General features: G+C 39.1%; 1 protein-coding gene across 1 annotated transcript in view; it reads right to left on the bottom strand.

Annotated features, from left to right (window-relative positions):
• syt9a (synaptotagmin IXa) overlaps window positions 1–25129 on the bottom strand; it is a gene marked incomplete at both ends in the record, with an annotated part of 77408 nt that overhangs the window by 27030 nt on the left and 25249 nt on the right. The window contains 2 exons of the mRNA XM_079824801.1: window positions 12476–13028; window positions 16557–17001. Of these exons, the coding sequence (XP_079680927.1) occupies window positions 12476–13028; window positions 16557–17001 (998 nt within the window). The remainder of the gene's footprint in view (window positions 1–12475; window positions 13029–16556; window positions 17002–25129) is intronic.

Genomic DNA, 25129 nt, shown 5'->3' with positions numbered 1-25129 from the left:
GGGCCCCTATTTTATTGTGCCCCCTCCTTGGAGGTTGTAAGTGTGCTAGAGTAGCACCTCTATTTTCTTGTGTGGGCTTTGGGTGAGTGTATGGTTTAGAGGTTGTGCTCTCTCCCGATGTCTCTTCTAGCTATTTTTTAACTGAATGCCTAAATTTTACACCCCTTGGGAGCCCATAATGCTGTGGGCTCCCTAGGTGTTTGGTCATTGGATAACCCTAGATGTTTTCTGTCGATAAAGGTATCCAAACAGTTGCTCACCTGTCTAATAAAACACATAATATATTAAAGTGTGTTTGGTGTTTCCATGGTTTTTACAGAAGTAAATCAAGGGTAACACGTATATAACGTCATTGACAGGCGACACAATGACACGAGACATTACACTGGTTAAAATAGCTGATTTCTCTGGATTTAAAGATTGTTGGAAACATTTGGGATAATGTACTAGTGCTGAGTAAATTAACGAGTTAACTCGGGCATTAAAAATAATTAACGCAATTAACGCAGCGTCCGTTTTTATATCCATTTTTTGTCTAGCGTTACATTATATGATCACGCTCTTATTCATGTAAATGCTTTTAAACCATCTAAGCACGACAAGACACAAGAGAACATGCTGCATGCCAATGTCCTGTCTGTGTGGCTGCGTTTTAATCAGATCCCTTGTTCAGTAGTCAGGGCACAATCATGTACACGAGCACGCACCAGTCTCGTGCACACATCTAGTTCTCTTTCGCTCTTGAACAAACAATAACAACAACACAGAGGATGTTGCCAAAATGCCAGTTTTGTAGAGTATTCTCATAATAGGAGTCTTAAATGAACGTGAGAAAATGAGATGCGCGTGACAGCGCGTCAGATCCGCATCATGTTCGGCAGCGTGCCGTTCTTAAAGTGACAGCAGCACTGATGATGTCTGTCATTAATGTTAATCAAAGAACGAAGGTAACAGAAAAGATGATTAATCTATATTTAATGTATTATTTATGCAGTTAAGAAAGGTGTTGGATAACTATTACATTTCTGTATGTCTAACAGGGAAGGCCACAGGTAAATATAACATTTATTATAATGGGTTTATGTAAAGATTGTTTTAAGTTCACTTAAATTAAAAGTTGTTATTTTTTAAAGCCTAATAAATGTTGAAATTAGTAGCTTTCTTTTATACTGTAATGTAATGTCATTAATGTTTCATAGAGATATTAGTATCAGTTATACTGGCCTTCATTCATAAAAATATGCCATTACAACAAATATTTAAAATATGTCTTAAAATTGTTTCTTCATTAATTTGGAGGGTAACAGAAATTATTACAATATCCAAATATTAAAAACTCCAAAAGGATTAAAAATTTGTGATTAATCATGATTAATTACAGAAAACAATGCGATTGAATTAGTTAGTTTGTTTGTTTGTTTTAATTCCCAGCACTAGTAAATACACAAGTCAACAAAATATATACAATTATTCTAGAGTTTTTTTTTATATTTAAATAAAAAAATCTGAAATATTGTGCCTTTGTGTATTCACTGAAAAACTTCACAGAGGAAGTGGGCTCCATCTCTTGAATTTGTTCACTGCACTTTGCATCATATCAGAACAACACTAACGTCAGCAGCATTAAAAAGTAACAGCCATGCTATCACTTGTTCTGGAAATAACTTAGCCGAGAATGTGAGATAACACCTATTCATCTGAACTTCACAATGATGGCTTAAAAAGGAGGAAAAGGGAGGAAAAACTCACCGCCACATTAATGAGTTTCATCTACACCTGACTATTCATGTATCCATTAACCATTTCAGTCGTATCCGACTCTTGGTGATTCTATAGGCTATCTCTCGCCATACGCAAGAGACTGTCCATGAATTTTATCGGTGAAGATTTTTCCGGGCTAGGTTGCCAGGTTTTTCTCTAACTCTCCCCATTACATGGCTTGGGACTTACTCACAATGTTATGCTTATTGCCGTCTAACGGTAATTCAAAACTGGCTGAAATCAAGAAGGACAGATATTTCAAAGATATTGATTTTTATTCTAAAATGTTTGAGGATTCTTGCAGGATTCAAACAATGGCTCAGCAGTCACCATGAGCAGTTATACAGAAAACATGCAAGCAGAAAATGTGTGCATACTTTGTGAATTTTGCTCATTCAAAAGTACAGCTTGTTTAATACAACACGCATAACACACATTACTTTTAAGATATTGTTTTCTTAAAGGCTAAGAAAATAATATACAACATAATGTATATATATATATATATATATATATATATATATATATATATATATATATATATATATATATATATATATATATATATATATATATATATATATATATATTTAGCTTAATTGCAACTAAGGGCCCTATCATACATCCGGCGCAATGCGAGGCACAACGCATACACTCTTACACATATTTCCCACACAGGGATGTGCAGCAACACACAAACATTTTTAAATATTAAATATAAAAGGATTCCTCTCTGGAGAAATGCCCAGTCTTTCCACTCGCAAATTCCGCCATGGTGCAAGTGCAACTGGCTTTTAAAGGGAATGGGAGATGAAACTCTGATTGGTTTTTTGCACGTTACTCCTAAAACACACCCATGAATCATTAAGAGACTAGGTACAACCCCTTTGGACCATGCGCCTGGCTGGCACGCCGACCATTTTCCGTTGTTAAACTAGCAAAAGTGGATTCTGTCATGCCCAAAGTGCACCTGCGCCATGCACTTCAGACCAGGCGCTCAGACCTAAGTGTCTATGAGAAAACTTTGAGTAGGTTTCAAATTGATGGCAAATCTAGCAATTATATTTCCTCAAAAGCGCTTACTGTAGCAGTCTGTTCACTCTTGATTTTGGAACTGGGGATATCCAAGCATGAGACTATCAGAATATATGACTATCTATCAGCCTATATTTTTTTACATTTTTTCCTCTATGATGGCATTTACATATCATGTCTGAACAATCAGCTTACAGGGTGCAAAAAAGGAGGTGTTCAGGGTCACTGAGATATTATGAGTTCGTATCTGACATTCCATTGTATGCCCGAGGCTCATGATGAAGATAACCAGGGGTCATGCTGGTTCTGACAATAAAAGGACATTCTAGTGCTGTGATGAGTTTTGTACAGGATCTGAGAAGCTAGTGGTCCTGCCATTTGGAAAGGGTAAACAAATACACAAGGGCAACTGCTGCTCTTTTATATGCTTTTCATACACAATTTGCCTGCTTTACTAAAGCTGTTATGTTTTGATACAAAATTCAAATGCAAATAAGATCAAAATGGTATGTATAGAACATACTGCAGACACAAAAATCGTGTGAAACACATTAACTTTACAATTTACAATTAGCCACTAGGCAAAATATCTCAATTTTTTTTATTATGAGAGCCATACCACTGGATTTTGTCTGCATTTTGAACTCATGAGCAAAGGATTCATCAACTAAATTTTCCACAAAACTTTCTTTAAAAAGACAGATGATTCATGAACATTCATACACCTTTAAAGTCTGTAAAAGCTGTCCATGCATTGACAGTGAGTGTCATTGCTGTGCCATGTCTATTCAACACATACTTATTATTAACACATTATACCTATTATACATGTCTTTAACACCCCTTTGTATTTTTTTATTGTGATGAACTGTATATGATTGTTGACCGTCTGACTGTATTTTATAATGGCATATCAGAATTTACAAGCTACTAAGAGCTTTTCTTTCTTGCTTTTTTGCAAAAGCAGACACAGAGTATAAGCCAATAATCATAATTAAAATTTCCACTGAAAGAGAAATTGCACTAATTCATTCTATTCTGTTTACTGAGCACTGAGCTATAGTACACTTGAATGAGGCCATTTGGGACAAGCCTCTCATTTTCTCTTTTTTCTTGTGTGGATTATGACAGCTCATGGTAGATCTGTCTCATTAGCTTGAGTTGTATCTTAAATTAGCTCTACTTATTCTTTTTGAATTAGAAGAAAGCACAGGACTTTGAACATCAAAACACATAATTTATGCTGTTAATTTCAGACAGTCACCAGTGGTTTTATTTCAAAATGCCCATCAGAGACAGTTCATTGCTTAAGCACTTGAAAAAACTGCTATGCTTACTAGACTACAGATTGTTATTGCTGAGATATCTGGCAGAACAGAGTGGCTTTGGATTAATCAATGGTTGGCATCCAATGGTGGGTTCTTTCTGAAGCTAAAATTATTGTATAATTGTACAACAAAAAAAAATGGACAGTTGTTCGCAATTTTTGCACTTAGTAATACTGAATATTCGCTAAATATTTTTAATTGTTTTGATGGCGATTATAAAAGAATATAAAAACTGATATAAAAATATAAAAACAGAATATGATGGAATATTTATTTGATCATTAAGTTACTGTTTAATTGCTAATTTGTGCTTCTTAAGCTCAAATCATAAAAAGATATAAAATCATTTCAAATAATAAAAAATAATAAAAAAATAAAAACGTAGCTATATCACCTAGCTTGCTATGACTAGTAGACATGCTCTATTCAAATTTAACTTAGCTGCCATTCCACATGATTTAGTTATGGCTTTTCAAATGAGTGTGATCATGTGAACTGATGCAGATATATGATTTGTGTTGTGAGTATAATGGTTTTATAGATTTGTGCTGAAATTGCTGCAGGTGCAAAAAACGAATTATTTGCAATGAAAAGAACATTCGGATGAATGAATTCCTCATAATCATTGAAGTTTAAAACAGATCAATATGCCATGGCAGCATCCAACATTATTAATAAAGATGGCATTAAAGGAATATAGTTCCACCAAAAATAGATTTTATAGAATTAAAGCATTAGTTTACCCAAAATATCCTACTACCCCAAATAATCTATATAATATCCACAATAACCTAAAGAATCTGTCATGCTTTACTGACCCTCATTTTGTTCCAAACCTTTATGACTACTTGCTGTAGAACAAAAAAGGAAATGTTGTGATGATTGTCTTCCAGGCAACAAAAACATAGTGTGACCAGAACTGTGAAGTCTTTTTTTTTTTCAGTTCTGAGGTCTCGTTACCAAAAGGTAACTGGTAAGAGCTACATTTTATATTATATGTTAGCTTCGGTTCTGGCCTATATGTCTCTATAGGCGAACTTACGGGGATTTTACAGGAAGTTATAGGAATTGAACATAGACCATTAGGCACATTTAATATATAGTATTTCATAAAATAAACAAAGTATAATTCTAATAATTAGTAAAGATATATTAGTAAGTATTATTAGGTCTATAAACATGCAGCTATCGGTAAGCCCCTCCCTTTGAATGCAGATGAGCCAATGGCAGTTGAGTAACAGTTGCAAGGGGACCGGAACTCGGACATCTTTAGGTTTCAGCGCCATAGAGAAACATTGGAAAATCCGAAGCTCTCATCAGTTTGATGCCGTTTGATGCAACAAAAAAAATGGTAAAACGATGTACCTGGGGTACTGTAACACTGATTCCAGGTATCCTGAGAGGATTTTCTGGTTGTCAAACACTCATTAAGTTACAATTAAAGTTATAGAGTCCCTGCTAACATACAAACCGAAATAACTGTTCTCACATCATGTAACATTAACAGTGTAGGTCAAAAACACATAAACGAAGGTTCAGTGCATCTCTCCATATTAACCGCCTCGAGTCGGCGGTCGCGATCAACTCGCTTTTTTTCTTATCAGTGCCAAAGAGACTCAAATAACTCTGTCGTTTTATATAATTCAGGCAAGTGTTATACATCAAATTAATGTTATGAAATGTTAAATTTCTATTTTTTTGTGTACATTCACAATAAAAACAAAATGTTGTGCTTTTCGCAAAATAAAGAAAACAAACATGATGCGCGATCTGCAGCCTCTGATGTCTAATCTGATAGTCTTCAGAAAAGGAACTCTTGTCACGGCTGCTGGTGCAGTGAGGTGGCGAGGACTCAAACGCAAGAAGAAAGGGTGGTTTTATTTAAATAATAAAATAAACACAAACAAAATACCCACGAGGGGGAAAACTAAACAAACTTAAATACATACAAGGAATGAGGAACACAAGACATACCAATGTTAACATGACGTGAAGACGACAATGAACCAGCACCGGACTGAAGACGCTAGGAGATTAAATAGAGGACAAACAAGGCAGGTAATGGGGAACAACAGGTGGGGCAAATTAATCAATAATCAGATAACAAAGGGGTGTGGGGTGTGGGGTCAAGACTGAAGACAGGAACGCACATGACAGAAATAACCCAAAACACCACATGTGCAGCACAGGACGAGACAGACATGTGACATTGCCTTACCCCCCCCCCCCCCCCCCCCCCCCCTAAGGAGCGGCTACCAGACGCTCCACCAGGGAACCAGGGAGGGATGGGAGGGACAGACCAGGGTGGGGCGGGAGGGACAGACCAGGGTGGGACGGGAGGGACAGACCATCAGAAAGTTCGGGAGGCCTGGACGACCCACAGAGTTCGTGAGGCCAGGACGGCCCGCAGAGTTCGCGCGGACGGAGCAGGGCGCCTGGGCGGCGCAGTCAGAGCAGGAACCACCGGAACAGTCGCGGAGGGAGCCTTCCTTCTCCTCCTCCGCTTCCAGACCACGGGAACAGAGTCCACCGGAACAGGGTTCACCAGAACAGGGTCCACCAAAACAGGGTCCACCGGAACCGGATCCACCATCGGAACAGGGACCACCGGAACTGGGACAATCGGAACTGGATTTACCGGAACAGGGACCACCAGAACTGGATCCACCATTGGAACAGGGACCACCGGAACTGGGACCATCAGAACTGGATCCACCAGAACAGGGACCACCGGAACTGGATCCACCATCGGAACAGGGACCACCGGAACTGGGACCACTGGAATTGGGACCACCAAAACTGGGACCATCGGAACAAGGACCACCGGAACTGGGACCCCCGGACTCGATGCACTGGCACACCATGGTAAGGCAATCACCCTGGGTGGCTCTGGACTAGGGACCACCGGACTTGGGATCACCGGAACTGGGACCCCCGGACTCGATGCACTGGCACACCATGGTAAGGCAATCACCCTGGGTGGCTCTGGACTAGGGACCACCGGACTTGGGATCACCGGAACTGGGACCCCCGGACTCGATGCACTGGCCAACCATGGTAAGGCAATCACCCTGGGTGGCTCTGGACTAGGGACCACTGGACTTGGGATCACCGGAACTGGGACCCCAGGACTCAATGCACTGGCCAACCATGGTAAGGCAATCACGCTGGGTGGCTCTGGACTAGGAACTGTCGGACTTGGGATCACCGGAATCGATGCACTGGCTAACCATTGTAAGGCAATCACCCTGGGTGGCTCTGGACTAGGGACCGCCGGACTTGAGATCACCGGACTCGATGCACTGGCCAACCATGGTAAGGCCATGCACTTTGCCGCTTCTTCACCATACGAGGTCCGGCAAAGATCATACGATCCGACTGTGGCACTAATTTCACAGGACCATGCAGACAGCTGAATATGCTTGTGGTATCAGCCAAAGATGCAAGCGTGACAAAAAATCTCAGTGAAGAAGGTTGCAAATGGATCTTTAACCCACCTCATTCGTCTCACATGGGAGGAGCATGGGAGAGGAAGATTGGACTTTTAAGACGGATCCTGGACTCCATGCTTCCTCAAATCAGCTCTTCACATCTGACTCATGAAATGCTGTCAACTCTAATGGCCGAAGTGTGAGCCATTATCAATGCAAGACCTCTTGTACCCATTTCAACTGACCCTGAGTCGCCTCTTCTCCTCACTCCAGCAATGATCCTCACCCAAAATATGTGTACCCGTACGCACCCCCAGGACTCTTTGAGGGCGCCGACCTATATAGGAAACAGTGTAAAAGAGTGCAATATCTCGCCAGCATATTCTGGGGCAGATACAGAAAAGAATACCTTGCATCCCTTCAGGCTTGACGTGGGGTTCGCAAATGGATCTGATGGTCAGGTTTGAGACGGGCCCCATCCTATCTCAGCCTTCTCCCGTCAGATTCGCGGCCGCTTCTCTGGGTTCGGGAGCCCGCGCTGCGGTTTCTCCTGCCCAGGGGGCGGCCTTGGTGCTGCAGTTACCTTCCTCCGAGGAGGTTAATATCTGCAGTATCGATGCAGGGGTTGAAGACTTCAAACCCCCGCGAGTGAGGAGCTTGTGGAGGTCCTGAGCAGAGCGGTGGCCAGATTGAACATCGACTGGCCGGCACAAGATATTAATCAGGAGCGCGCCTCAGTAAAAAGCAGGCTTGATGAGCGCTTCCTGCCAGCCCGTTCTGCTCAGCCTTCGCGGCGGAGCCTTCCGTTCTTCACTGATCTCCACACGAGGTGTCGAGATTGTGGAGGCGGCCCATGTCAGCGAGAGTTTTCAGTCCACATACATCAGTATACAGGTGTTTCCTGTTTCCTAGGCCGGGTTATGTTCCGAAGGTTCCCACTAATCCTGTGAGACCTATTGTACTTCAGGCTTTTTGTCCTCCGCCCTTTGTGACATCAGACCAGGAAAGAATCTATCTGCTTTGCCCTGTTCGGGCATTAGATTCTTATGTCCACAGAGCTGCCCTGTGGAGAAGATCCGAACAGTTGTTTGTGTGTTACGGGCCACCCTCGAGAGGGGGGCCGGTTTCTAAGCAGAGGATGAACAAGTGGGTGGTCAAGGCCATCTCACTTGCTTATGTGGCGGTGGGGCAGCCTTCTCCTTTTGGCTGTCCGGGCCCACTCAACTAGGAGTATGGCGGCCTCTCAGGCTCTTTTGGTAGGGGCCTCCCTGCAGGATGTTTGTGATGCGGCAGGATGGTCCTCACCGCTCACTTTCGTCAGGTTCTATGAACTGGACATTAACACTACTCCGGGGGCTCGGGTGCTCGCTTCCTAATTGCACAGGCGGGCATCCAGTGCCTATGGGGGCATGGGTAGTCTCGTTCCCAAAGCGGTGACGCAGCTTGAGTTCCTTTGAAGGAGAACGTCTCGGTTACATCTGTAACCATAGTTCCTTTAGTAGGGAACGAGACGCTGCGTCACCCTGCCATACTCCCTGCATGCCCGCGAGCGCTTTGCTTCATCCTTTTCCCAGAAGCTATGGGTGTGTATTTCCGGGGATGCTTTATACTTTCCGGTCGATGACGCCACCTGCCTAAGATGTTCTGTCTCTCTATTGGACTGATGACATACGTGCTTCACGACGCAATCACGCAGAGGCGTTCCCAAAGCGGTGATGCAGCATCTCGTTTCCTACTCAGGGAACTAAGGTTACAGACTTAACCGAGACGTTCTGCACTAATTTGATAGCTATGCCTAAATATGGGACGCTAAATAACTGGTTAACCATTAACCAACAATAATTTTGACCAATTAATCGTTTGCTGCATGCTTCAAAATACGAAATAACGAATATATATTGTTTTATATTGTTTTTGAGAGAGAAAAAACAGGTAAATCACGTATAAGTTGCATTTGATTGCATTCAGAAATAATACCAGTAAATAAAGCAAAATAATGTATACTACAAACATTATAAACACTACAAACATAGCTATAGGTAATTTTAGTTCCCCTCACTCAACAACAAATCATTTAAATTTAACGGTATTCAGAACAGATCAAGAATGACAAAATAATAATAATTTAATGAGAAACTTAAAGTACCCAGCATTAGGCTCACGTAGCCTAACTCTCTCATTTGAATCCAAATGTTTCCATATTCGCAATGTATTTGGATGCTAAACTAGGGCTGTAATCTCCCAGTCAATTAGTTGATTTTTAGTCGATATGTTCTGGCTCGACCAAAATTCTGATTGCTCGATTTTTTGCCATGTTCATTTCATTAGTTTTGCCGCGTTCATTTCATCATTTTTGCCGCGTTCATTTCATCAGGTGGAAAGCACTAATTGCTAATGAGGGTGTTTTCAGAGCACCCCTGTTTCTCAGGTAACAGTCTGTCTTCAGAACACCCCCTTGTTTTCACTTATTTTGGATTAGCCCAACCCAATGGAGAAGAGAGTGATTGAAGTAGGCTACTTTGCTGTTATATAATTTATTTAATTGTGAGAGCGTTTTCCTAGTCAGTCCTCTTCTACCATGTCAACAAAGACATTGGCAGTGTGGCAGCATTTTTTTTATAAATAGAAATGTCAACACAACCATGGAAAACACTCAAATAATTAAAATTTCAACACAATGAAAAATCACAGTGAACACTTAACAATTATCTCTCAACATTAAGGGCCCGTCCACACGGAGACCCGTATCACTGTATACGTATACATTTTTTATCGTATTGGCGTTTCGTCCACACGGATCCGGCGTTTTGGGAGACTGAAACCGCTATTTTTTGAAACCGGGTCCTAAAGTGGATAAATCTGAAAACGACACCCTTGCGGTTTCTTGTATACAGCCAATCCGTATATTTTGTGAAACGGTGATGTCATCACACCACGTCCTGCGCGGGGAAGGAATACAACTACGGGCACTGGGCATGCGCACATCAATACTGCGTTGTTTAATTACTGTATTTGCATTATTGTAAGGGTATGTTTAGGGTTGGGGTAGGTGTATGTGTTAATAAAACACATCTGGTGAGTAGCAAATTTATTTATTGTTATTTTATTGTGAGATTTTACCTCACCTCCGACTGTTGCCGTACCCCTTCTAGCCACAACTATTCTTCTCCGTTTTTAGTGTATTTCTGTGGCAGAATTACAGTGCCACATACTGGCCTGGCATGTATACTACATCGTTTTGAGCCGTTTTCATGCTCTCGTGTGTACGCTGATATTTCTTGAAACGAGGAAAAAAAAAAGATCGGATAGGGAAAGTTCTGGCTTCGTGTGGACATGGCCTAAGGTGCAGTGCCTCCGTTATTTCTTTGTAACTGTTACCGTTTAGATGCTTTGTCATAAGGCACTGATGCAGAGTACCTCTCCATGTCGTTTCAAAGGCTGAATCCGAAATCGCCCCCTATACCCTTAAATAGGGCATTATTTGAGGGCACAGCCATTTGTAGTGCTGTCCGAAACCATAGTGGACGTTATTGAGTGCACTCATTCTATCCCACTTTGCACCGCAATAACGAGTGTACAGCCGATGAACACACAGCGGCTGTCCGAATTCTCTCACTTGTTTTCATTCACTCTTTCAAGTGAACTGTATTAGTAGATTAAAGCAGGGAATAGTGATTGAGGGTTTAGGGGGCGATTTCGGATTTAGCCAAAATCAAGAATAGCACAACGGCGAGCGTGTCGAGTATAAACACCTCCCCAAACGAACGAGGCACGCGCGGGCTGTCAGAGGAGGCTTGCGCTGTGGAGCCAAATGAAAGTATAAACAAGACAGTCTTGCATAATTTGCAGACGACATTGGTCTGACTACGGTCAGACTTATAAAATCCAAAAAACTGGCATACTGGCGAGCTGACTTGTTTTCCTGTTTTATCAACAATTTCCTCGCTCGCTCCGGCACTCACTTTCCACTTATCACTCCACGCCGGTTCTTTTTACTGAAGAATGAATCCAACACGAGACAACGATATGGCGCAACCAAAACGATACAGTTACCTGATTGGCTGTTAGCCTGTCACTCCCTACGTTGCTTGGTTACCAGAGAGCGAGTGCCTTTGTTCATGCAACCAAACTTGCTTCGCAACCTCTGGTTTCTTCCGACGAAGAAAAAAAAAAATTATCGAACGTTTTATCGAACGCATTTTTTATTGATATCGATTACATGTCTATCGCGATACATATCGTTATCATTTTATCGCCCAGCCCTAGTTGTAATTAGTAGTAGGGTTTTTTATTGTTTGATGTTTGTCAAAATAAAAATTTATCTAATGCACATATTGCTTGTTTTCCCTATTCCACCTATGTAGAAAACCTTGGAGTTTTAGTACCCTTATAGCACATTGTTGCCCTGAGACAACAAACCAATATCTGGTCCAGGGGTGGGGGGGCGACACATTTTATGATGGATATATTATCAGGGACCCCCAAACTCCCAAAAAATGGGTTGAAATATTGTTTTCCCAAAAAAATAAAAAGTCATGCCATAGAGGGTTAAAGGCTCATGATTGCATTTGAATTACAGCAATGAAAAGAAAACACAATATGTAATTTGGATTTCAAGCATCACCAATTACCCAACCAAAGAGCAATGTTTTGATTAATAAACAGCAATTGTTTGAGAGCGCCACTGAGCCACAGTTTGCACTGTGGAACGGAAATCAACCAATGCATAGCTTACTTAAGTTGTTTCTGCAAATTCAGCATGTTTATATAAAAAATTTTACTTTTTAAAAAGGAGAAATACTTTATATAGTCTCTGAAAATCCCAACTGACTCTCAAGTGTTTTTATTTATTTTTTTTGTCCAAATGTATCCTTATCTCTTAGAATATACCTTTCAACAGAAGCATGAACATCTACTCACCGAAGACACAAACTGGATGTCCCTGCAGAGTTTGGTCTCCCTGGGAAAGTCCACTAGATCCAGAAAGTTGTCAACCACCACCTGCCCAATAATATCGTGGCGTGAAAAACGATCAAAATCGTAGACACTGAAGTGCAGCTTCCTTGTGGGCAGGTCCGCATATGCCACAGGGAAGAGGAAGACCTCATCAAACACAGGGTTTAAAGTCTTACGATGCACCTTGGTCTGGTGCTTGGTTTTGCGGTCTGGGAGTAGGTAGATTTTAACATATGGGTCAGAGGTTCCGGAAAAGTCCTTGGCAGGGAGGTCTTGGGCTCTGTGGATCTTTACAATGAGCTGCTCCAGGTCACAGTCATATTTAAGAATAAAGTGGAGGCGTCCACAGCTACCCACACGACTGCTTCGGTTGTCCTCGCCATCTAGGGATCGTTGTTTGTAGAGTTCTGGTTTTAGCTGGCCCAGACTCATGCCAGTCAGAGAGTCCTGCCTCTGGAACTGGGTTACTGTGAAGTCAGGGTTAGACTGGTTCATCTGACGCCGAATTGAACTTTGCCTGCTGACAAAGAGTTGGAGTTAAAGACAATTTATTAGATATGAGGGTTACTTGGTGAGCCAAATAAATAAATTAAATGTCTCATACTAAAGAAATATACTAAAGACTTTTTAGTCAGACCAATGACTAAATAGTCATCAATCAATAGTTAGTCAAACAACAAATAAATACACAAACTACTGGCATTTTGACAACTATGTGTTGATTGAATTTTAATTAAATGATTTCAGTTTTGTCAAAAAATTGAAGTTTTGAAAGAAAATGCCAAGACATTGAGACAGAAACAAAATATCTTATTGACAGATCAGAAGCCAGAATCTGTTTTACGATAAAAGGTACTTTACCACAGTAAAAAGGAATTAACTCAGCTTCACATTAGCTATGTTTTCATCCAAAATTACGAATTTAACTTAGACGCAAAATTGGAATATCGCATTTACAAATAAAGTACCATTTTATGGAAGCTTGTTTCTCCCACAGAATAAAACATTTTAAAAGATAATTGCAACTTTTTTATCTCTCTAAGTGTGTTTACATCTCACAATTCAGACTTTTTTCTCAGAATTGCAAGATATACACAGTTGTGTGATATAAAGTTAAACTTGTGAGATTTAAACTTGCTTGTTCTCACAATTGCGAGTTTATATCTTGCAATTCTGACTTTATAACTCACAATTGTAACTTAATTAAAGAAGTCCAGAATTGAGATATAAGAATTGTGAGATTTGACTTTAAACTTGTGAGATTTAAACTTGCTTGTTCTCACAATTGAGACTTTATATTATGCAATTGTGACTTTATAACTCGCAATTGCGACTTTACATCACAATATTCTGAGAAAAAAAATCAGTATTGCGAGAAAAAAGTTAGAATTGTGAAATAAAAAAGTCGCAATTACCTTTTTTATTCTGTGGCGGAAACAAGCTTCCATACCGTTTCTATCCAGTGAGTCGAAGAGAAGAAAATTGACGCTAAATATCATTAATAAAAGTAGGAGCAGCCACTGTACATGAATTGCTTGCATCTCAGAGCATGCAGGTGAAACGCAATAAACATGTTATCTATCTTGCTTTTGGAGGTAGATGCTGCTGTTTGGGAATGCAGTCAGAGAATGTAAGAGTTCTGGGAGGGATTTATACCGAACCACTTTGACGACAGACTATGCTCAGGCATTTCACAACAAACAAAACAGCATTTCAGATGGTGTGCAAAAAGATTGTTCCACTGGTTAGTCCAGTTATGTCATCCCATTGCGCAGTCACATGATTTTTTTGATGTGCATTAAGGAATTTATTCTGTAAATGTGTTTCCATCGTAGTTTATGCGCAGGTTTTCTTATCGAATAAAAAATGTATCCAACTCAAACGAGCGCATACAATTTTTATGCACATTTTTAGAAATTATGCGCATCTTAGCGTTTCCATCCAGCAATTTTTGATGAGATATCCCAAAATGCACATCAAAATAGGTGGATGGAAACAGCTATTTTGGCTAGGAACGCTTTTACTCGTGGCCATATTCCCTTTATTGCAAAACCTCAATAGGTATGTTTACATGCATTCATTTTCGTCAATGAATCAATACGATTTTAGATTCTGAAAGTTCTGTTTGAACCCTAAACTTATATACAGTCAAATCAAAAAATATTCAGACACCAGATATATTTTTTTTACTGGTGGGCAGTGTTAGGGAAAGTTACTTTGAAAAGTAATGCATTACAATATTGCGTTACTCCCTTAAAAAGTAACTAATTGAGTTACTTAGTTACTTTTTAAGAAAAGTAATGTGTTACGTTACTTTTTCGTAACTTTTTCTCACCTGGGCTGGGCTTGTTTTTGTTTTTTTTATAACAAAAAAGTTATATTTTTGTGCAACGGTAAAGACCTCTTCATACCAAATTGAAATAATAAGCCCCAGACTGAGGTAAAAATGCAGATTCACACATGAACAGTAGAGGGCGCAGCTCTGGATAATGGGAGAATAGGATGAAGGAGAAAAAAGTTTTACCAATAAAAAACTAAAAATCTAGTAATTTTCATCATCAAAAGGTCAGCAGCAAGACATTGGTCAATTAAATATAAAGGTAGATTATGCATAAAAATAGTTGTTTTATTTAACATTTAATTATTGGAGGTTTGCATAGTATTTTGATTTTGCATTTGACTGATTTTATTCATTTTGAGGAGTACAGAATCTTTATTGTGCAAGTGAGATAAATAAATGCTCACATTTAGTCTAGAACTACAATAACCATCATGTTTACACACACACCTCTGCACTAACTCTCAACATGAGGACAGGAGAGCTGTCAGTCAAATGAATGTGAAAAAGTAACTTGCATTACTTTTTTGAAAAAGTAACTCAGATATTTTGTTGTAAATTTGAAAAGTAATGCGTTACTTTACTAGTTACTTGGAAAAAGTTATATTATTACGTAACTCAAGTTACTTGTAATACGTTACCCCCAACACTGCTGGTGGGTGCAGGACACTAATAGTTAATGTATGTAAGTGAGGATAGCAAAATAAAGTAAACTGTGACATATCATACCCAAAAAATCTTCATACAGTGGACTACAAGTAAAATTTATAAAAATGTAAAAGATTTAACAGTTGACAGCTGATTGGTTGATTGTAATCCATTACATACCTTTCTATCAAAGTTATCTGACATTATCAATATGAGTTTGTTCTGACACAGTTTAACTGAGTTCTTGTCATATTTTATTACCATTTTCTAAACTATAGCGAATAAACTGTGATAATGTGAGCAACTGTTGAAGGTGTCTGAATAAATTTTAGTTTGACTGTATAATGTCACTGGAGCTACTTTGAGTAAAATTGTCATTTTTACCTTGATGACATACCTAAAAGGAGTGTTGACAAATATGTCAGAGAAGCTTTTTTTATCAAATATTTAATAAATATGCAGTCTCCTCCACTGAGCAGTTTGTAAGACGTAAATTAACGTTCGTAAGACGTGAAACATATGTAAACATAGATCTTATTATAAAAGGGCTCTAGAAACATATACATCATGACACTGCCTGTGCACAAAGGTGTTTTTTTATTGAAGTAAATAGTCATTTTCAAGCATTTTCATGCTTAGTATTTTTTTTCTATTGATTGGTTTAATTTAGATTTACACCACTTCTAAATGTCATTCGGTTTTACATAAAGGATTTTCAGTCTGACTGGTATCAATCCGATATGTGGGTGCATGTCAACATGGTGTGACTTAATTATTTTACAAAATCAACATGATTGCTTCAAGATAATTTTTACTCTACTTATCCAGGAATGTTCTTGTCATTTTATACTGTAATGTTAAAATGTGCAAAAAACACTGCGAGCTTATGGGCCTGCCTTAAAATTGTCCAACTTTAAAGTGAAAACTGCATTTTTATGAGGTCAGTGTCCTCTACTATAGAGACACTTAGTGATTAACTTAGAGTTTGGCCAGTTCTATTGTTGAGAGACTGATGTTTTTACTAGAATCCATTAAAGTAATTATAGAAGGATGACTTACCTGACACAGGTCGAGGAGGGATCCGTGATTTGCCTCTGCATGCGTGTGTTGCCATGGACACCATTTTCTTGAGTCTTAGACTCCACCTCCAGTGGAATATCAGGTGAAGTGTGGCTTATTTTGAGGGCTGCCTCAGGCACTGGCACTGCAGGAGGAGATCCTGGAACCGGCGGAGAGACTGGAGTGGGTGGCACTGTTGTCTCTTTTACCACTGAACATCGGGCATTATTCCGGCGGTCGAGGGTGGTGTCCACCTCTGGACGCTGGGGTTGAAGGGGTGGAGGAGGAGGATAAGGTGGGTCTGGATGTCCCTCCTTGGTGCTTGGAGAGAGGCCTCGCTCGCGCCAAGGAATCCAGCATAATTTCCATGAAACAAAGAGAGAGACGCCAAACAGGGCCAAGCCACAAGCGGTCACCACCAATGACAGCAGGCTAATGGATATGTCTAAGAAGAAAGAATTGAGTGCATAGAAAAAGAGGGTGAGGCAGAAATATAGACCACATAAGTATGTTCATTTTACACAAATGCTCTCTGGAACAAGATGTATGGGACACTTAGACGTAAGGGCTGGTAGAGACTGCTTTAATTACTAGTATTTCGGTTTTGTACATGTTTGGTGCATTTCAATATTTAATAAATAAATGATTTAGTAAATATTATCACACAGCATTTTCACACTATTGATGTTGCATTTTTAAACTATATGAATCTATGTGACTTCCTTGAACGACTCATAGAGCCAACAGGCTTCAATGGGAGTGTATGGCATATACCAGTAACACTGATTTTATTTGTTCACAGCCATTCAGCTTAAAGATGTTTGGGCAGCTACTCGAAATTCAACGGATCATTTAATGGACCTTAAGTTAGAGGCTACAGGTCTCGAGTCAGATGACATTTACAACCTTTTCCTCAAACCTCTCATGTAGACACTACAGTAGTATCTTCTTTTAAACATGTGGCAAATGTTTTACTTGCAGTAAAATATATATAATAAATATGCAGTGCCTTTCAGTCTGTAGAGTTTTCCTGTTTCGGTTTTCAAAAAAGAATTTCAGCATTAAATTAGCCCTATTGAGCACACTGTATTCCCTAGACTTCTAACTGACTGCCTATTCTAAGCCACTGCCATTTGAAACATTGTATATTGTCACTGTGATGATTGGCCTTAACCACCGGTGACTCTAATGAAATCCATGAACTTTAATTAAAATCAGGAACCTATGTTAATTACCAGTGAGCAGTTCAAAAGGAACCCTCACACAGTTCACTTAAAGCATGTTTATTTAGGATGGACAAAACTGGTTTAATTGAACTCGTAGTGGTGTATCCATGGGTTGGACAGGGTTCAGGATCACCAATTGGACAGTAAAGCTCCCTTAATCATTATCTTGAGGAGATTTTTGGGGTGTAGAAAGCCCCAAATATTTGTATCTAGGCCCCAGAAACCTGACACAATCTGAGGAAAAGATTCTGTCATTTTATTGAAAGTAGGCAATAGAGGAATTACACAGCAATAAACAATATAGATATTTGTAATTGTCATAAGTCAAAATGCGCGTTAGAGAATAGGGCAGGGGGAAAACAAACTGACATGGGGATATGGACACTAATGTAAAGCAGAGGGCTCTTGGTCATTATCCAGAAATATTTTACTGATAAATGTCATGACTAACCAATCAGAATCAAGTATTTTGAGTTTTTGAGTTGAGTTGTGTTGAGTTGAATGAGTTGAAAGTTTATTTGCCATTTGTACTAGTACAGCAATACAGGTACATAGGAATTTTTGTAGCAAAGCTCTTTGAGTCAGCATTAAAATACAATACATAAAATCAACATAGAAGACCAGCTAAACAAACTACCCACAATACATAGACTACACACAATGAATAGACTTCACACAATAAATAGACTCTTGAGAAACAATTAACGAAGAGCAACACAAACCTATGTCAAGTAAACCCACACACTAAGATTTTTAATTTAAGATACAAATTTAAAATAACATTATTACACATTTAATTCAATTTAGTATTGAATACTGTCCCGAGATAATACGTATTATCAGTGCTAAAAAACTATAATAAAACATTCTCTATTTAACAGAGACTGACACATTAAACACAACACAGACTACCTCTCACATCTCTATATAAAAACAGACATGTTTGTTTCCTCTGCTAAATCCTTCGCCATCAGTCTAACCGTCACTGGGAAAAAACTGTTATAAAACTGCACCCTGTGCGAGATAATACTGTCCGGTCTGCCATATCTCAAGTTATATATTGAGTGTTTAGGCCTGAACATTGAGGGTGCAGGGTGGTGTGTATCCCTGAGAATATTTTTAGCTCTCTTCCTGCAGCGTTGTGTGTATAGGGCCTCCATAGATGGAAGATCCGATCCGATGATCTTCTGCGCGGTCTTTATGACCCTTTGGAGAGCTCTCCTTCTGCCTGGGTAGTGCTTCCAAACCATACAGTGATGCCATTTGTTAAGATGCTTTCCATAAGTCCTCTATAGCACGGTTCCTCAAATCTTACCCTGGAGGTCCAATGTGCTGCAGAGTTTAGCTCCAACCCTAATCAAACTCACCTACCTGTAGTTTTCTAATGAACCTGAAGACATTGATTAGCATGTTCAGGTGTGTTTGATTAGGGTTGGAGCTAAACTCTGCAGCGCATTGGACCTCCAGGGTAAGATTTGAAGAACCCTGCTCTATAGGCCTGGATGAGTAGCTTGCGGCTAAGTCCTGCCTTCCTTAGCAACCTGATAAAATAAAGCCGCCGTTGGGCCTTCTTCACTGTGACAGCAGTGTTTATGGTCAACCTCAGATTTGATGACACATGCAGGCCCAGGAACTTGTGCCTCTCAGCTTTTTCCACTTCAGTCCCCTTAATGATCAGTGGCTGTAACAAGGGTTTCTTCTGTCTAAAATCCATGATTAATTATTTTGTTTTATCTAAATTAAGAATGAGGTCATTATCATCTAGCCTGGATGCCAGCCGAACTTAGCCCCGCCCACAACATTTTTACTCGGGCAGTTCGGTAAGGACTTGATCCATAGAGAAGTAATTATGCCCGAACAGAAACTGTTCGGACCAATGAAATTGTCAGGGCGGGCTTTAGACGATGATGGACAGATGATCAACAGTAACGTAATCATCCATGTCATCAAAGGTGCTTGGGTTGAGTTTGTTCTAATCCTAAACGGAGAACTTGTTCGTATATGCATTCACCTTTTCTATTTCTCTCAGAAATGATGATCGTGTTGGTAAGTACTCTGTCTATCCTTAAATTCTTTTTTTACAACACCGGCAAAGATCGTTTACATTCATCTTTTTCTTCTAACATTAGGCTACTTATTCCAGCGTGCGTGCAGACAGGGTTGCCAAGTTTTTACAACAAAACCCGCCCAATTGCTAACGTTACTCAAAACTAGCCAAAAACAAGCCCAATAGCTTTCCAGGGGGGGTTCTCCGGGAAAAAAGGCATTTGGGGGGTAAAATATGTGTTAATATGGCAGGGCTGGCAGCTAAAAATCGCATTCCTGGGTCTGTATATCACATAATTGGGGTCGCTTCAACCCGCGGACTTGGCAACACAGTGCAGTTCAGTTCTGTTGACATTTGACAACTAACGTTATGCGTCGCTCCGTTGCTCTGATTGGTTGTAGGTCTATTAGGGCTGGGAAAAAAATCGATTTGATTTAAAAATCGAGTTGGTAGGTCAAATCGATTCATATTTTCAAAAAATCGATTTTTTTTAGATTTTTTTTTCTCCCTCTCTGCAGTATAGCGCAATACATACATTTTGCATTCGCCAAATCTTCCTGGCTCATTTTCCATGCAAAGAATGTTTAAAATGCAATTACATTTTTTATGGCGAATGGTGTTACTGTTTACATGTACAATTCAACTAAGAGTTACCTCAGGATTTTTTGTTGTTTGTTAGCTCAATCCAAATACAGTATAAATAATTTGGATGTTTAACAATCTTTGTTGCACACTGCACAGTGACTTTTCAGTTAGATAAAGGGTTTGCCTTTGCAATTTTATGTTGATGCACTTTAATTAAATATAATAAATATATATTTTTAAAATATATGTACAGTTTGCAATTATTTTGTTTTAAATGGGGGGCGGGGATAAAAAAAAATCGAATCGAATCGTAGATCGAGTTTTTTATAAAAAAATCACAGATTTTTTCTGTTTAAATCACAGATTTTTTTAGGGGAAAAAAATCGCCCAGCCCTAAGGTCTATCCAATTGAGGTCTTTCCTGGTTCGGTTGAAACACGCCCCATAATCACAGCCCAATGGAGCAGTATCAGACTCATATTCTGACTAGAATTGAGTATGACGACGTCAGGCTAATTATCATCCCCATAAGCCAGAATTTTGTCAATCAGCTGTCTGTAACCAGTCTCATCCCCACCCTTGATCAGGCCCAGGATAGTTGTGTATTCTAGAGTATTCTAGAGATCTGCTTAATTATCAATATACTGTATCAGCTACATGCCTCCCAGTGCTGTTGACGCCTTGAAATTTTCCCAGTTTTCACCCAATTAGCAATGACCTAGTCTCAGCCTCAGATGTCACGCCCACGGTCGATTGGCTGAATGGCTGATGCATATGGCACACTTTTCTGGAAACACTTCAGGAGTTTCGAAGTCATCGTTTGATTGGTTGAATTCTACAGGTTGTCCGCAGGACGTGTGTGTTGCATTATTTAACGGTCCGTCTGGAAACAAATGCTGTGATGCCAAACTCCCTTGTGGAAGAAGAACGCTGTCGTGTTTACAACTGACAATGATCGCTTACCAGGATCGACTAAACGCTAGGTTTTCAAAAGTATGTGAAGTTTGCGGCTCCATTGTTGCAGTAAACTTGCACAACGTTCTTGAATGAATAATCTATAGACAAAAGCTGGTCTGTTATTGCAGGGACATCAACTTTACATTTTCACACCTCTCACACCTTTACTTGCCCAATGCTGCTGTGAGTCTCCTTACTCTGAAATACCGCTCTGGTGGGGATACAGATACTCCACTTAATGTGGTTTCACTGGTGGCATAAAATGATAGTCTTTATTTGGTCTCTTGCTTCTGGTACATGAGGAACTTGGGAAATCTGATCATGGGTTCCAAATGTTGAAGAAAATGGGGGATAGATCATGCTGTCTGTCTAATTCCCATTAAAAAGATGGCTGGTGATTTCCTACCCTTAATATCCTACATCAAATACTCATTATTTAAGATCATCATACCTAAAAACCTTTGGTATTCTGAGACAGCCACTATCTGTGACAGTTGATCGAAACAGCTGGGTGTAACTTTCTTAAACCTGTTTCAAAATGATTGTGGAGCACATTATCTAACAAAATTACAAACAATGAACATTTCTAGATCGCAACAAGGCCAACTTCAATTGTATTTTCATAAATATATTTAATAAAAATACATTTCTAATAACTTTACAAAACTTTGAAGCTTATTATAACTTCTTTATAATAACGATCCATTATGACAATAATTAATTTTGTCTTTACAGTAAACTGCCAAGTGTCTGCTTTCAAATGAGATCATACTTAGGCCTATGCTTTTAGTGCAAAGGATTCATGAAATGTATCTTTTTAGTCTGGGTATGCCATTTCTTGGCATTTTTTCAAAAGCGGGGGTGCTGGCTAACAGGTTAAAATGCTTTTATGGCATTGTACTTTAGATTTAAATATAAAATAAAATGTTATTTAAAACAGCTATATTTACCATAGTTCAAAATGCACAGCCAGGGCTGTCTTAATCTTTCAGAGAAGCAGATCATCCAGTTAAAAAGCAATGTTGAAAATATTGAAAGAAGAGACCATTAATTACTAGTATTTTTTTTTCTAACTGTCATAGTATGATACATTTTATGTGTATTTTAAGGTTGAATGTGACAACCTACAATATTGAATAAAATAGAGGTTTACCAAAATGATAAGAAATCCTTTAGTATTAGTTAGGTGTTTCAGCAATCCAGTAGCACTGGGTGTCATCTATGTATTGTCATCTGTGCTATTTAAATCAACAAATTACATATTTATTGAAGGAAAAAAACGGTTCAAACTTTAGAATAATATTCATAGTCAATAGTGATAGATAACTAGGACGTGATGCAGGACAAATTAACCATTCGGCTATTACTATTAACTAATATAGAAACAAGAATTAAAAAGAATGACCAATCAATTATTAATTACAACATAACAATGTGTCTGAGGTGTGAGCAATGACCATGTTCAGAGTAAAAAAGACAATTGCTCACGGCCCAGACACTTTAAAGGGCATATTGCAGGTAAAAAATTTTTCTAAATAAATATATAACCTTGTATGAAAATACCATATGACAAGGTAATGCAGGATATAAAATGTTTTAAAAAGACATAAGAGCACAAATTTAGTAGATAAAGAGGCCGTTTCATTGGCCGCTTGTTAAAAAATGTTTTTTTTTTTCAACTTCGTATCATATTACGTCATGAATATGCGTTCAATGCAGAATAGGTTCGTATTCAGTTGGAGTTGGATTTTCGGTAGATTTTCTATTCCAATGTATCATTGTCATGGTAAATTATTGTGTCCAGCCTGTCAGGACATCGAGTCCACAGGTTTCCTATAAAAAAAGTTGAGGAAACCTGGAAATCTGCATGGTTGCGTTTTGTGCAGGTGAAGAGACAGGACTTCACTTCTGCATCTGCTTCGACACTCGTGGTGGTGTGTGTAGGTAGCGTTCACTTTAGACCGGAGGATTATAATTTGATTATACTTGATGCAAATAATTTGATTACACTTGATGCTTCTTTGCCGTTGTTTTTACGTGAATCAATTTGAACATTGATGAATACACAGTAGCTATGCACATTAACACAAATACATACAGTCTCACACTTAAAAAAAAAATTGGAATTATGTACTGGTAATGTAAATATTTTATTAATACTGTAGCAACAATGCCCAGATTCAATCAGACTTTGGCCGAAATGATCAACAGGATGGACCTCCACACTCCAGCTCGTGACTTTCCTAATCAAATCAGCCATAAACAAAGGACTCTTTGTGTGTGATAGGGCTATCGAAGTTAATTAACAACCCGAGGAGCCACGATGTCTTCGCAAGAGAATGGAGCGTTGAATGTATTAACCCCGAGACATTCACATGACTCCACGTCCACACAAACACCCTTCTTACGAATGGATACACACATACATAGCGGAGCACGCCGGAATGTTCACGTGCACACACACACGCGTTATTTGAACCATGTGGACTAAAACTTGTCTCAATAATGTTCAAATATATATATATTTTGTTGTTTTAATGTCTTTATACGATGTATTAGAATAACTAGGATGTTTACTGTATGTAAATCAAATCTTGTATGCCAGTAACTGTGATAATCTTGTATATCTGCACGCTCACATCGCAGAATGACAGTTCTTGGTATCTCTGGTATCGCAGAGACTCGACTGTGCCGTATCTCGTTCACAAATTACAACAAGATGCATTATTACAAACCGGCTTTCTAAGAAATAGAGGCTTAAGATTATCACCCTATTGATTAACTAAGAGGAGGGGGTCCAGAGAACAATGGAACACTCGCGCCTTCGCTCTCCCCAGACTGATTGGATCTTTCCAACTCTCTGGGCGTCGGCCACTCCACCTATAAGAACAGGAGCTGATCATTAACTCCTTGCCCTCCGCCAACTCCTTAGCGAACTTCCCCGACAATTCAAACTCAGACACTTACACGACAAAGCCCTAATGCAAGTATTCTATTTCACACTCAAACTGCTTGTAAAAGGTTGTCTGAATTATTCCTGATTCACGGAACTACGAATTTCTTGAGGGCTCTGGTGAAATTGGGTTGAGGCTGTCTCTCTCTCTCTCTCTCTCTCTCTCTCTCTCTCTCTCTCCCTCGTTGATTCTCTATTTCCATCATTCTTTTCCCTTTGATTTTATTCGTTAAGTTTGATTTTTCCTTGTTTGTACCATATCGTTTGTTTTCTCCAACATATATATGCATATTTACCCCCGTGTGACTCGTAGCTTTGTATTCTGTAGTTGTTTTATTAAAACCCAATAATTGCATTAAATTGAATCCGTATTGTTTTGCTCACAAATATCGAAGTCAATGAAACGTATGATTTTAGCTACCCATTTAAGCTTGATTTTCCTGTATTACTACTTCAGTAATACAAATTGTACAAACATAAGAGATATTATTTATCCTGATCAAACAGATCAATGTTTCTTAAGGTTTGTAAGATTGATAATTGATGAAGAAATCAATTTGGATAAAGGTTACTTTTAAATGATTAAAGGTTCCATTATTCATAATATTGTCTGTACAACAAGCAAATCATATTCATAGACTCATGAATATTCATACCTTTTGAATTAATTATTCCCCGAAACTCATTGTTGTTACAATTCCGTATGAACATTCAAGTTCACTCAAATACATACTCATAACGTCATACAGTCTCACACTATCGACACGAAATAAACCCATAACAGAATTAATGAATAAAGGATAACA

This window comes from Gobio gobio (assembly GCF_949357685.1).
Source record: "Gobio gobio genome assembly, chromosome: 9".
Classification (NCBI taxonomy): Eukaryota; Metazoa; Chordata; class Actinopteri; order Cypriniformes; family Gobionidae; genus Gobio; species Gobio gobio.
This window is presented reverse-complemented; position numbering and strand designations above follow the sequence as displayed.